The sequence below is a fragment of the Saccopteryx bilineata genome, chromosome 2 (assembly GCF_036850765.1).
Source record: "Saccopteryx bilineata isolate mSacBil1 chromosome 2, mSacBil1_pri_phased_curated, whole genome shotgun sequence".
Taxonomy (NCBI): Eukaryota; Metazoa; Chordata; class Mammalia; order Chiroptera; family Emballonuridae; genus Saccopteryx; species Saccopteryx bilineata.
Window position 1 is genome coordinate 186,000,450 of NC_089491.1, and position 12,202 is coordinate 186,012,651.

Genomic DNA, 12,202 nt, shown 5'->3' on the forward strand with positions numbered 1-12,202 from the left:
AAAAGAAAAAAAGGGAGGGAGGAAGGGAGACTGATCTGCCTCAAACAGGGCTCTGCTGGCACTCGACCTGACGTGCTGGCCAGTAGAGCTCACATCCACTCCTCCCTTCCCAGGCCCCCCCCCCCCAGCCATGCTGGCTTTGTCCCTACAGCAGGACACAGTCCTGGGGGTGGCCACCTGCCTCGGGCTGCGTGGTCTCTAGAACACAGGTGGGGATGGTGGGCTGCTACAGGGTCCAACAGAACCCTGGCAGCGGGCTGCAGGGCAGCAAGGAGCCAGTCCTGGGCCAGGCTCATAGGGAGCTTGATATTGGCAGCAGCCAGCACAGCAGCCCACACACATGGGCTCCAAAAACCCTTAACTTCATGTGGCCCACTGTAATATTCCTAGCTTATTCTCTCCTATTCTATATTCTATTATTTTAAAGTGATGGCTATGATCCTTGGTTTTATAAGCCATTAGTTTATCCTGACTTGTTATTTAAAGGAACATGTTGACTCTTCAACTAGACCATCAGAAAAGTCTAGGTAATACTAGAAAAACCATTCACCATCAAGTCTGCCTCTTTTATTGAAGGTTGACATAAGACAATCACTCAGAATGTTTTTGAGTCTTCGTGAAAGCACTATCAAAAGCAGACTAGTAGTATACTGGCCAGAGCTAGTTATGTAAGGTTAGTGCTCAGTATTCTGCATTTGCTTCTTCAGTCATTCACTGCACCTTGTAAAACAAGTGAGTCTTATGGCAGGGAGGGAGGATGTAATGACAAACGAGACACAAGTGCTGCCTTCAAATAATTCATAACTTAGGTAGAAAACAAAAAAGTAAACAGGCAATTAAATGTTGGTGATTTGCATAACATGCCATGAAAGCCCATTAGAAAGGCATCAACCTAGATTTGAGAGGCTAGGCCAGGCTGAAGGCTTCTGGGAAAAAATAGATGGCTATATAGAGTCCAAAAGAATGAGAAGGATTAGCCAGGCAATGGAGGTAGAAAGTTGGGGTGGCAGAACAATGCTTTGTAGAGACCAGAGGATGCCCTATCTTTGGTAGAAATGGAAAAAGCAGTGCCTCTGAAGGACAGATCAAGTCAGCATGGACTCTTAAAGCCAGAGGGTACTGATGAATGAGGCCTCTGCCCATATCACAGAGGCCTGCTAGCCTTGATGTGAAATGTGGAGGCAATGAGAGGTTATAAAAGGATATAAAACACTTTCACTCCTGTAGCTAGCAAAGACAAAAATCATATTAACCTAAGGAATTTTTGAAGAGATGGAGGATAGGAAGCCTAGATGAACTAATTCCTAGAAACAAACTTCCAAGGAGGAGAGCAAGAGGTGGCCGCTTTCAGGGGCAATGGGCCTGGGTCAGGAGGGTGCAGAAAAGACCTGTGTAGGGCAAACCAATGTGTTTCAAGTGTGGAAGAAGTGAATTAGGTTTGCTCCCTTGTATTTTGCATTGTATTGGGGCAGCACCATCTGTGTACAGTCTGCGGGTGCTTGCCCTCAGGGCGGCAGATTGTAAATTGCAGTTGCCTTTCTGCTTGGGAAGGGCGATTGTTTGTTATCACTTGCTGGAGAAGGGGTTTTATTCCCCAGATGGTTTTGGCTGGAGAGGAGTGCAGAGAGAAAGCAGAAAAAAAGAGAAAGAGAGAGAGAGAGAGAGAGAGCGCGCGCACAAGCTGAGGCTGGTGGGGGCTTGTGAGTCTGGGACAGTCCAGAGAATGAGTCAGGGCTTTGGGAGCCCTGAGTGAGAGGGAAGTGGTCTTCTCCACCTATTTGCTCGTACGCCATTACGAGACTCTAATAAATGGAATGGCCCACCATTTTCTGGCTCCACTGTTTCTTTACCATCTGCCCGAATCCAGAGAGAACCTGCATGGCCATGGCAGTGGCCACTGGCTTTACAACCTGCCATAGACTCTGGCCCCAACCGAGGCAGTGGCCTCAGGTGACCAGAGAGCTATGGAGTTGGCAAATTCAAGGTGATGAAAATGAGGCCTTATCTAGTTGAAGTCTGGTGGTTCATCTCCTAGTCTTAGAGGCCAAAAGTAAAAAAGGGGTCACATTTTTGGGGGTAAAAAAATTCAAAGCAATGGGAAGCCAGTGGAGGCCTCCGAGTAGGGGAGGATGAAGAGCAGATACGCTCTGAGAAAGGTCTCTGGCTACAGCATGGACAGCAATATGGAGAAGCAGGAAGACCAGGAGGCTGTTGCCGGAACCCACTGTGCAGATGCTGGGGATGTAGACTAGAAGGGTGGATGGAGGTGCAGACAGAGATAAAGCACTCACAGAAGAGATAGGACATCAAAGCAACATGATTTAGTGGCATAAAGAAAAGGAAAGTACAATCTGACTCCCAGGTTTCTGGGGTAGAAACTGGTATAGGCTGATGTCTCCCCTGGAAGGGAAGGATCACTGGATAAACAAAAACAGGGGCTCAGGTATGAAACAAGGAGGTCAGTATGGGAGGCATTGAGTTTAATGTGTCTGCGAATCATCCCAGTGGAGATGTCCTTTGATAAGTGGACATTCAAATCAAGAGGTCAAGAGAGAGTTCCCGGCTGGGGACAGAAATTGGGGTGCACTCGGCATACAGCCATGGGAGTGAGTGAGATCAGTGAGTGAATGAGAAAAGATGCTGGAAAACGGACATTTAAAGGATGGATAAAAGGCACTGCGCAGGTCTGAGCAGAAAGACAGGAATAAACACCACCAGGGTTTCTAGGCAGTGAGAGGAAGGAGGGCTTCCAGGGGCAACGGTCAGCTCCATCAAAGGCCACTCAGAGCCCAAGTAAGACAGAGAATGCATGGACCCTTGGATTTGGCTGATGGGTCACTCTAAGAAGGCAGATCAGGGAGCAGGCCAGAGGCTCTGGGCCCAGGGCAGATGCAGGGCAGATGGCAGTGAAACCAAAGAAGCAGAGAAGTGATATTAGTAAATTCTTAAGATATTTTCAAGGGGAAAACAGAGATGGTGTAGTTGCAGGAAGAAGTTTTAAGATGGAAAAACTGTAGGTGTCAGAAAAGACAGTAGCAAGGTGAAAGTCTAACAGGTAGGAGGCCAAAGGTGCCCCTTGGTGATTTAGCAGTGCCTGCCCCCACCCAACCCAGCGATGGCCTGTGAGCTGGAGGGAAGGGGCTGTGGCTCTCATTTGTATCCCCAGCACCAGCCTGGTGCCTGGCACACAGTGGCTTTTTGACCAAATGAACAACCAGCTGGAGCAGGGAAAGGCCATGTTGGTGTTTAATGGAAAGTCCAGCTTCAGAAGGCTTTCAGTGCCAGTTTTAGAAATAATAGTCAGATCCAACGGGCAGGAGACAACAAAAGAGTCCTCTTGCAGAAAGCATATAAAATAATCCCTTCTATGTTAAAAGTGCATCAACACCTTTGTGCTACTGAATACATAAACCCATATACAAACACCAGAGCCCCTTTCAAAAGTGGACATTTCTGGCTTAACGGGCACATGCATTGATCCTTAATTGGCTCCAACACTTCAACCAGAAAACTAAATGCTTTACCTTAAGGCTGCAAAGAACTTGAACATTTTTTTTATTGATTTAAATTTATTGTGTTTACATAGATTCTAGTGTTGCCCCAAATGTACCCCTCCTCCCCTGTATTCCCTTCAACATCTCCCTTGCCCCCCTTTGAACATTTTTTTTTAATGAAGAGGTCAGTATTCCTTGGCTTTAACTTTCAGGGTTTTTTCAAAGGTCTGCGCGGACCCCAAGTCCTACTGCTCAAGCCCTCAGGTAGATGCATGCCACTGCGGAACAAAGACCAGTCTTCCTGCCCAGGCTCAGCTGTCACTGGGAAAGAGCCACACCATGACCACATGGCACACACAACCAGCTAGACTTAATGGGGACAACTGGAGGTGGTTCTTGAGACCTGGCAGCAGGAACCACTCTCACCTTGGGCATTGCATGGTAAAAATATAAAGTCCTGGCCCTTCAGAAGTTTATAATCCAGTGCCTAGAATGTTGCCTAGCACGTAGTGGTCAGTCGACAAACTCCTATTGGATGAATTTAAATGACTACAGTCGAGAACTAAGTTAAGAGTCTCCCTAAATACCCCAAGAAATTAGACTATAGAAACAACAGCAAAGACTAACTGCTTGATTGGTTTACCCATATAAATCAAATTAAAATCTTTCCTCATAAGAGATTTGGCATCAGATGCTTCATTTAAAAACATTTGATTTTAACTGTTACTTGAAACCTATAAATCCTATACAAATATTACTTAATTGCTTGAGTCTATACTTCTACACTACTCTGTTCCCAAATGTGATTTAAAAGTCTAGTGACTTATTTTCTGAAAATAAAATCTATATCCAACTTTTTTCTATTTAAACATACAATCAAAACTAATTGGGCCCTGGCCGGTTGGCTCAGTGGTAGAGTGTCGGCCTGGCGTGCAGAAGTCCTGGGTTCGATTCCGGCCAGGGCACACAGGAGAAGCGCCCATCTGCTTCTCCACCCCTCCCCCTCTCCTTCCTCTCTGTCTCTCTCTTCCCCTCCCGCAGCCAAGGCTCCATTGGAGCAAAGATGGCCCGGGCGCTGGGGATGGCTCCTTGGCCTCTGCTCCAGGGGCTGGAGTGGCTCTGGTTGCAACAGGGTGACGACGCCCAGGAGGGGCAGAGCATCGCCCCCTGGTGGGCAGAGCGTCACCCCTGGTGGGCGTGCCGGGTAGATCCCGGTCGGGCGCCTGCGGGAGTCTGTCTGACTGTCTCTCCCCATTTCCAGCTTCAGAAAAATACAAAAAAAAACAAACCAAACCAAAACAAAAAAAAAACTAATTGGCTACCCTGAAGCAAGTATTACTATGGAAACATTTCTGAAGAAACAGATTTTAAAATAAATACATTGGCATGTATTTTTATATTGTCTTAAAGGGGAGAAATATTCCTTAGTGTGGTTCTATTCATATTTAACAAACCGAATGTTCACTTCCCTATTATAGGAACAGCTACCATGTACAAAGCACTTAGCTATCAGCACAGATCCTACCGACCCGGAAGTGCAGCATGGAGACTCTGCAGAACCATGCTCATAGTTACTTACCCTCCTCCGCCCGTGATGTAGCTGTAGCCGCCAGTGCCCAGGCCATAGCCATAGCGCTCTCCCAGGAACACCGGTTCCCTGGACTCGTAGCAGCTCAGCAAGTGCTGGAGCCTGGAGATGCTAGAATTCCAAAGGGAATGTAAGCCGTGACTATTAATTCAGTAAATATTTTATGGTTACATTCAGATATGAAATTCAATATGAACTCATTCAGATATGAAATTCACCCAAGTTACAGAAGAGATGTATTTATTTTAAAAGAAAAAAAAAAGAACTAGCAAACACTGTATCTTATTGAAATCCAGAGAGAAACTAAGAAGCACAGGCCTTCTTCCCCAGCTTTCACAAGTCCTTGGCAGCACGTGGCTGCCCAGTCAGGGTGGTAGGTTACTAAAGGAGGTGGTATAGCCAGGTGAATACAAAACCCACTTGTTCCCCATAGAGTGTGAACTAATTGTCATATCTCCTCAGATATACTCAGTGGGGGTTTTGTTTGTTTGTTTTTTAATTCTTGATGGCCAAGATAGGAACTTTTAGGGAACCAATGAGGGCCATGTCAGGTGGCTGGCGGGTGAGGAAGGGGACATGGCAAGCAAGCCTTCCAGGGAACCCTCCAATCATAATGCCAGCCAGGCTCAGGCTTCCCTTGAGGAAGGTCCCGCTTCTCTGTGGTCTCTTCACATCCACTGGCTGACACCTCTGGCCCCAACACTTATGCGCCATGTGTCAGCAGTGACAGCTTACAAAGGATGATGAGAAGTTTGAAGCGCTGGTCAAAGAAATGCCTGCAACTACAGCTGTTGTACAGATAAAAGAATTTCATAGGAAAATGAAATCTAGACATTACTTTTAAAGGCAATACGAAGATCGATGTTAAGAAAAGCTAGTTCTTCCATGTGCTAAAACTTACACCACTTACTACTGCTTCAGAGTCCTTCCACTGTCTTCCAAACAAGAGCTTTCAACCTACACAGTCCTAGGCTCCCTCACGATAATCTGTTCCTTCAGAAAATCTTTTCCATGGTCAATAATTCTGTATTACATTTTCTTAATTGGCTAAATGTCAATGTTTCTCAAGCCTGTTATTCATCTCCAAGAGGTGGATATGATAAGCAAGCATTTCTCTAAATTATTCATTATGGATTCTGTTCTCACAGGACAGTATTAATATTTAAAAAAACTACAGTTCTAGTGTCTCAGTTTTTCTCTCTTTTCGGGTGAATGGGGGAAGGTGGGGTCATAAGAAAACAAAGTAGAGATACAGAAAAGGAGCTCACCTTTTCCGTCCATACTCATGCCGCTTACAAAAATACCCCAGCTCATAGAGCTGAGGCTGAAAGTGAAGAGAACAAATTTAATGTATTTAAAAAAAAATCTCTTACTAGGGTAGTGCTGAAAGAGTCTATAAGTCTGTTGACCAGGTTGATATCTGACTTAAGGCCAAGGCCTCTGGTAATATTGATAGTTTCTGAATGACCAAAAACTGTTATCTTTGGAAACGATCCCGTTTTGGTACAAATGTTAAATATTCTAGACAGCTAATTTGGAATCAGTCTTGAGGAAGTCTTTTAATGAATGCTCCACAGGGGAAGGCCAGTAAGTGTGTGGATACTTGGAAAATGCTCAGTTATGGAGAATGAACCAGCAGGTCCCTAAGGAAACCACAGCCTCTGTTTGGTAACAGGCACTGTAAAGGTCACAGCCCTCTGGGGCAAATGTGTATCTCCTAAATCAAAGGAGAAATTAAAAGTATTTATCTTCCTCCTGCATATTGTAAAATGATCCATTCAAATCCTCAACCTTCAATTTCTGAGGTTGCCTTTAGTATCTCCTCTGAGTTTGTTCTCCTGATGACACTGACCATTTTCATAGTCAAAACGACATTTTAAAGCTGAAGAATCATAAATTGACTCTGAAAACGATCACATCCCTCATGTGGCTAAAAACTGGAAATGTAGTAAACGTCAACCAATCTACAATTCTATCCAAGTGGACTGACCCTAAATTTTGCAATTACTCAGCCTCATGACTTCAGAAAAGTTAAAAGTTCTCGGTGGCCAACGATGATGTCAGATCTTAAAAGAAAAAAGGTAACAAGGTTCAAACTCAGAACCACATTGACGATATCTCTGAGTAGATATCATTACTGGTAAATAGGAAAAAAAAAACCCATCAAATGAAGATGTGGCAAGACTTCCAGGAGGAGTAACTGTCTGAAGACAGACAGCAAGAGTGTTGCAGCTATGCTCCAACACTCTTGGATGCTGAGGACTGGTGTGGAGGCGGCTACACGTGGTTCTGACACTCACAGTTGTGCTTGGGGTTCACTGTGCTTCTTGGATCTGTGGGTCTATCATTTTTATCAAATTTGGAAAATATTTCTTTAAATAGGTGTCATGTGCCCCATATCTTTGGGGGACTCCAACTGAATATATACAAGGTTACCTGGAATTATCCCACAGTTCTGGGCCACTCTGCTTACTTGTTCAAAATTATTTTTTATCTTCGTGTTTCATTTGGATAGTTACTGTTGCAGTGTTCCTAAGGTCAGTGGCACTTTCCTCTGCAATGTCTAATTTGCTGTTAGTCCTGTCCAGTGGATTTTTCACTTCAATGTAGTTTCCATCTCTAGAAGTTCGGTTTCAGTTATACGTACACCTTCCATATCTCTTTTTTGAACATAAAGAATGAAATTATAATAACTATGTATTATATATAGTGGCAACTTTATAACCTCTAATTTGAACACTGTATCATTTCTGGGACTTCTCTTTGTTACTGTGAATATTCCTGCTGTGCTGTGTGTCTGGTAACTTTTGATTGGATGCCAGGCATTGTGAATCGTTTTGGGTGATGGATATTTTGGTATTTCTGTAAATCCTCTTGAGTTTTCTTCTGGGATATAAGCTCATTACTTGGAAACAGTTTGGTCTTTTGAAATCTTGCTTTTAAGGACTAGAGCAGTGATTAGTGTATGGTTAGCTATTTCCCACCATTAGAACAAGGCCATCTAAATGTTCTACCCGCCACCTGCCCTGTGATTGTCAGGTGCCATTCCTTCTCATCACTTTGGTTGGCTCTTCCCCAGCCTCCAGCAGTTTCATCATATACGACGCTGATCGATCCTGAAGGGGTGCCTCCACAGAGCTCCTGTGCTCTCCTTCTGGGCAGCTCTGTCCCCTCCAGTGCTCTGTCCTCCAATCTCCAGTGGCCTTAGTCTCCCTGACTCTCAGCTTCATCGCTTCAACTCAAGGAGTTGGCCAGGTGCCCCCTGGGTTCCCCTACCTGAGCAGTGACTTTGATACTTTCACAGGGCAGCTAGCTGGGGCAGTCACGGGACTCATCTCATTTGTTTCCTGAGTCTCATCTACCATCTCCCTTTTTGCCTAGTAGTCCAGTGTCTTAAAAATTCTCATTTCACATATTTTGTCTCATTTGGGGTTTGTTTCAAATGTCAGAGTAAATTCAGTTCCTGTTATTCCATCTTGGGCAGATGCAGAAGTACCCACCATATGAATATATGTAAGATATGAATATATATAAAATTTGAAACCATCTTGGGATAAGAATGACTATTACTTACCTTATTAATGTATCATCATCCACAATGACTAACCATGCTGTTTTGTCATTGCTGTGATTCAAAAATCTTTCCAAAATGGCAAATGTCTTTCCACAATGACCTAAAAAAGGGAAGATGAAAACTTACAATGAACTATTTTATTTAATACACATATAATTCATTTGAAAACATTTTTTTTTTAGTTTTTGAGTTTAAAAAAAAAGGCTTAAATGTCAGCATGTATCTTAATAAGTTGAAATTTTAAAAATTAGCCTCTTTTCATTTTCACAAGACAGAGTTAACCAGGGAAAACTTTAGAAATTATGAAATCTAAGCCATTTATTTCACACATGAGGAAATGGAGACTAACGAGAGGAGGGGGTTATACAAGGTCACATAGCTAACTGGAGGCAGAGCTAGGATTTGCACCTTCACTCTAACAAAAAGGAAGTTGCATGCCTCATAGAAATTACAGTCTGACTGGTGGTGGCACAGTGGACAGAGCATCGACCTGGGATCCAGGTTTAAAACCCCGAGGTTGCCAGCTTGAGTGGGCTCATCCAGCTTGAGTGTACACTCAGCAGCTTGAGTGTAGGTTTGCCAGCTTGAGCATGGCATCACAGACATGACCCCATGGTCACTGGCTTGAGCCCAAGGGTCTCTGACTTGAAGTCCAAGGTTGCTGGCATGAGCAAGGGGTCAATGGCTTGGCTTGAGTCCCCCAGTCAAGGCACGTATCAGAAGCAACCAATGAACAACTAAAAGTGATGCAACTACAAGTTGATGCTTCTCAGCTCTCTCCCTTCCTGTCTGTCTGTCTCTCTCTTGTAAAAAAGGGAGAGGGGAGAGGAGGGGAGGGGAGGGGAGGGGAGGAAAGGGGGGGGAAGGGGGAAGGAAGGAAGGAAGGAAGGAAGGAAGGAAGGAAGGAAGGAAGGAAGGAAGGAAGAAAAATTATAAAGTCTGGCATCTGTCCTTAGATATACTTATTCTGAAGCAACTGTTAGTTGCTTTACACCAAGTATCACACCACAGGGGGACAGTGGTACAAAAGTGGAACTCTATACCTTCATCAATTTTGTAAATACTTGCTAAGTTTTAAAATGTTGGACACTGTGGCAGGGTCTAGACCATGTACTGGAGACACAATCTGAATGAGATAGTAACAGGCTTTGGGGTCACCAGATAACTGTCAGTGTCTTACTGGAGAATGCTGGGGCCATGATAAGAATAAGATGCTTGGTAAGAGCACAGGTTGATAAACAAAGATGCTCCTGGTGGCACAGTAGAGAACAAGCCCATGCTAATTAATATTAGACCTCTCAATTTGACCTTTATTTTAGTTATTCTTGATCTTTCAGCATTTTTCACCATTATGGTATGCATTTTTAAAAGCCATCTCAAATTCCTTTTAAATCAAGTAGAATACAACAAAAGAAAGAAGAATGTTGGGTGAAAAGTAAAATAAGAAATCTAAAAGGAATTTAAGAGTAAATAAATGATTGCATAAGCCAAACTAAATAGGAGCTTAAAAGATAAGATTAACCAAATTGAAAAAAAAGAAAATTCATCTAAAATCATTTTTCCCAAATAGAAACAATCTCAGTAACACACTTCACTTTGTCAGAAGACCCAGTAACTACAGGCACAGCTCATCTGACTCTGCAGCACACTTAATCAAGGTATCATGAGCGATGTTACCATAAGATACCTGAGATAAATGACTAGAGAACTAGACAATTAACTTACTACTTTATCATAAATGGATCTTGGAACCAGAAAACCAAAGAGAAACTGTGCCGGGAACATCAGATAAAAATAAAGATGAAGGAAGAGCACAGAAAAGGGGGGAGCCCTACTTCTGTGTCTTCAAATGAAACATGTTTCTAATAGAAAGTCTGTAATCTTTAGAAAAAATCTAGTGTGCTTCTAACAATTTACTAATTAAAATGTTAACATATATGGTTATATATGTTTATAAACATATATCATGGAGCTTGTACCACCTACAACCAGTGTGGAAGGGGGTTAAGTGCTCCTCAGCAAAACACATAGAACAGGCTTAGACCATGAGCTTCGTGAGGACAGAAAGTGTCAGCTCATTGCCACTTCCCCCGGCGCCTAACAGTGGCTGCTATGGGGCAGTTGGAGAACATCCTGGCTGATTAAGTTGCTAAAATTAAATGAGAAACTTTGGTGAGAAGATAATTATCATCTTATCATTCACTTTGAACACCCCATTTGGGCCACGATGAATTCTGAAGGTATGAAAAGTGTACTGTTAAATTTGATCATAACTGTCATGTGCTCAGGCAAATCAACAATGGCTTACTAAAAACTTGTAACAGGGCTTGGTACTTATAATGCAATGCTTAATCTGAAAAAACCAGCCCATCTGCATGGGTCAAGATGTGGAAAGGGCAGGAAGAAAAAAGATTTGCATAATGAAAAATTCAGAGTATTTATAAAATATTTTACTTTATTAGTAGTGGAATTTACTATATTTGCAGAATGGACATTCTGAGTAAGATGGGTGGTAAGAATGATGGACTCACCTCTGTCTGTATTAGGAATTCCCAGATCCACTGTAGGAATGGAATGTTCTGCGTAGTCACTGTAGTATTCAATGAGACTGGCCTGCCTTGCCCATGTCTGCTTTACAATCGGGACTGAAACAATGAGAGAAGCTACAGTCACTGGCACAGCTATTCAGAGAAGCTTGGACTCTCAGGGGTTAGCACAATCCCCTGTAAAGAAAAAGAACTGTTAGTTGCTGTTTCTGAGGTATTCTAGACTTAAAGCTAGCTGGTCTACCCTGGGAAATGCCAAGTGTCCGTCAGTAAGACCCTCGCCCAGAGCCGTTTTATTACGATCTAGAGCAGGGGTCCTCAAACTACAGCCCGCGGGTCGCATGCGGCCCCCTGAGGCCATTTATCCGGCCCCCACCACACTTCTGGAAGGGGCACCTCTTTCATTGGTGGTCAGTGAGAGGAGCACAGGATGCGATGCATCCTGGAGTACTGTATGTGGTGGCGCCGCAAAGTCCAGAGTCGCTCACGTACAGTACTACTTCTGGTGATGCGGGATGCACGGTCACGGCTCCAGAAGCACGTCATATCACTTGTTACGGCTAGCAGTGACAAATATGGAACTGGACATTGACCATCTCATTAGCCAAAGCAGGCCCATAGTTCCCATTGAAATACTGGTCAGTTTGTTGATTTAAATTTACTTGTTCTTTATTTTAAATATTGTATTTGTTCCCGTTTTATTTTTTTACTTTAAAATAAGATATATGCAGCATGCATAGGGATTTGTTCATAGTTTTTTTTTTATAGTCCGGCCCTCCAATGGTCTGAGGGACAGTGAACTGGCCCCCTGTATAAAAAGTTTGGGGACCCCTGCTCTAGAGCCACGCACTTTCCACTCCTGGTGATAAATACACTTGTGTTCATAGAATGATAAACTTTCTGATTATATTGCTTTCTGTTTAAATGGTATATAATCAACAGTTTGATTATACTGTTGCATTAGAATTTATTTTAACTAATTATTCTCTTTTCCCAAAAT

The 12,202-nt window shown here is 43.3% G+C and overlaps 1 protein-coding gene across 1 annotated transcript in view; it reads right to left on the bottom strand.

Annotated features, from left to right (window-relative positions):
• The window catches only part of B3GLCT (beta 3-glucosyltransferase), a 146,432-nt gene that overhangs the window by 21,590 nt on the left and 112,640 nt on the right, over positions 1-12,202 (bottom strand). Inside the window, exons 11-13 of the mRNA XM_066258909.1 lie at positions 11,188-11,301; positions 8,657-8,756; positions 5,074-5,193 (exon numbers count right to left, since the gene is read on the bottom strand). Of these exons, the coding sequence (XP_066115006.1) occupies positions 5,074-5,193; positions 8,657-8,756; positions 11,188-11,301 (334 nt within the window). The remainder of the gene's footprint in view (positions 1-5,073; positions 5,194-8,656; positions 8,757-11,187; positions 11,302-12,202) is intronic.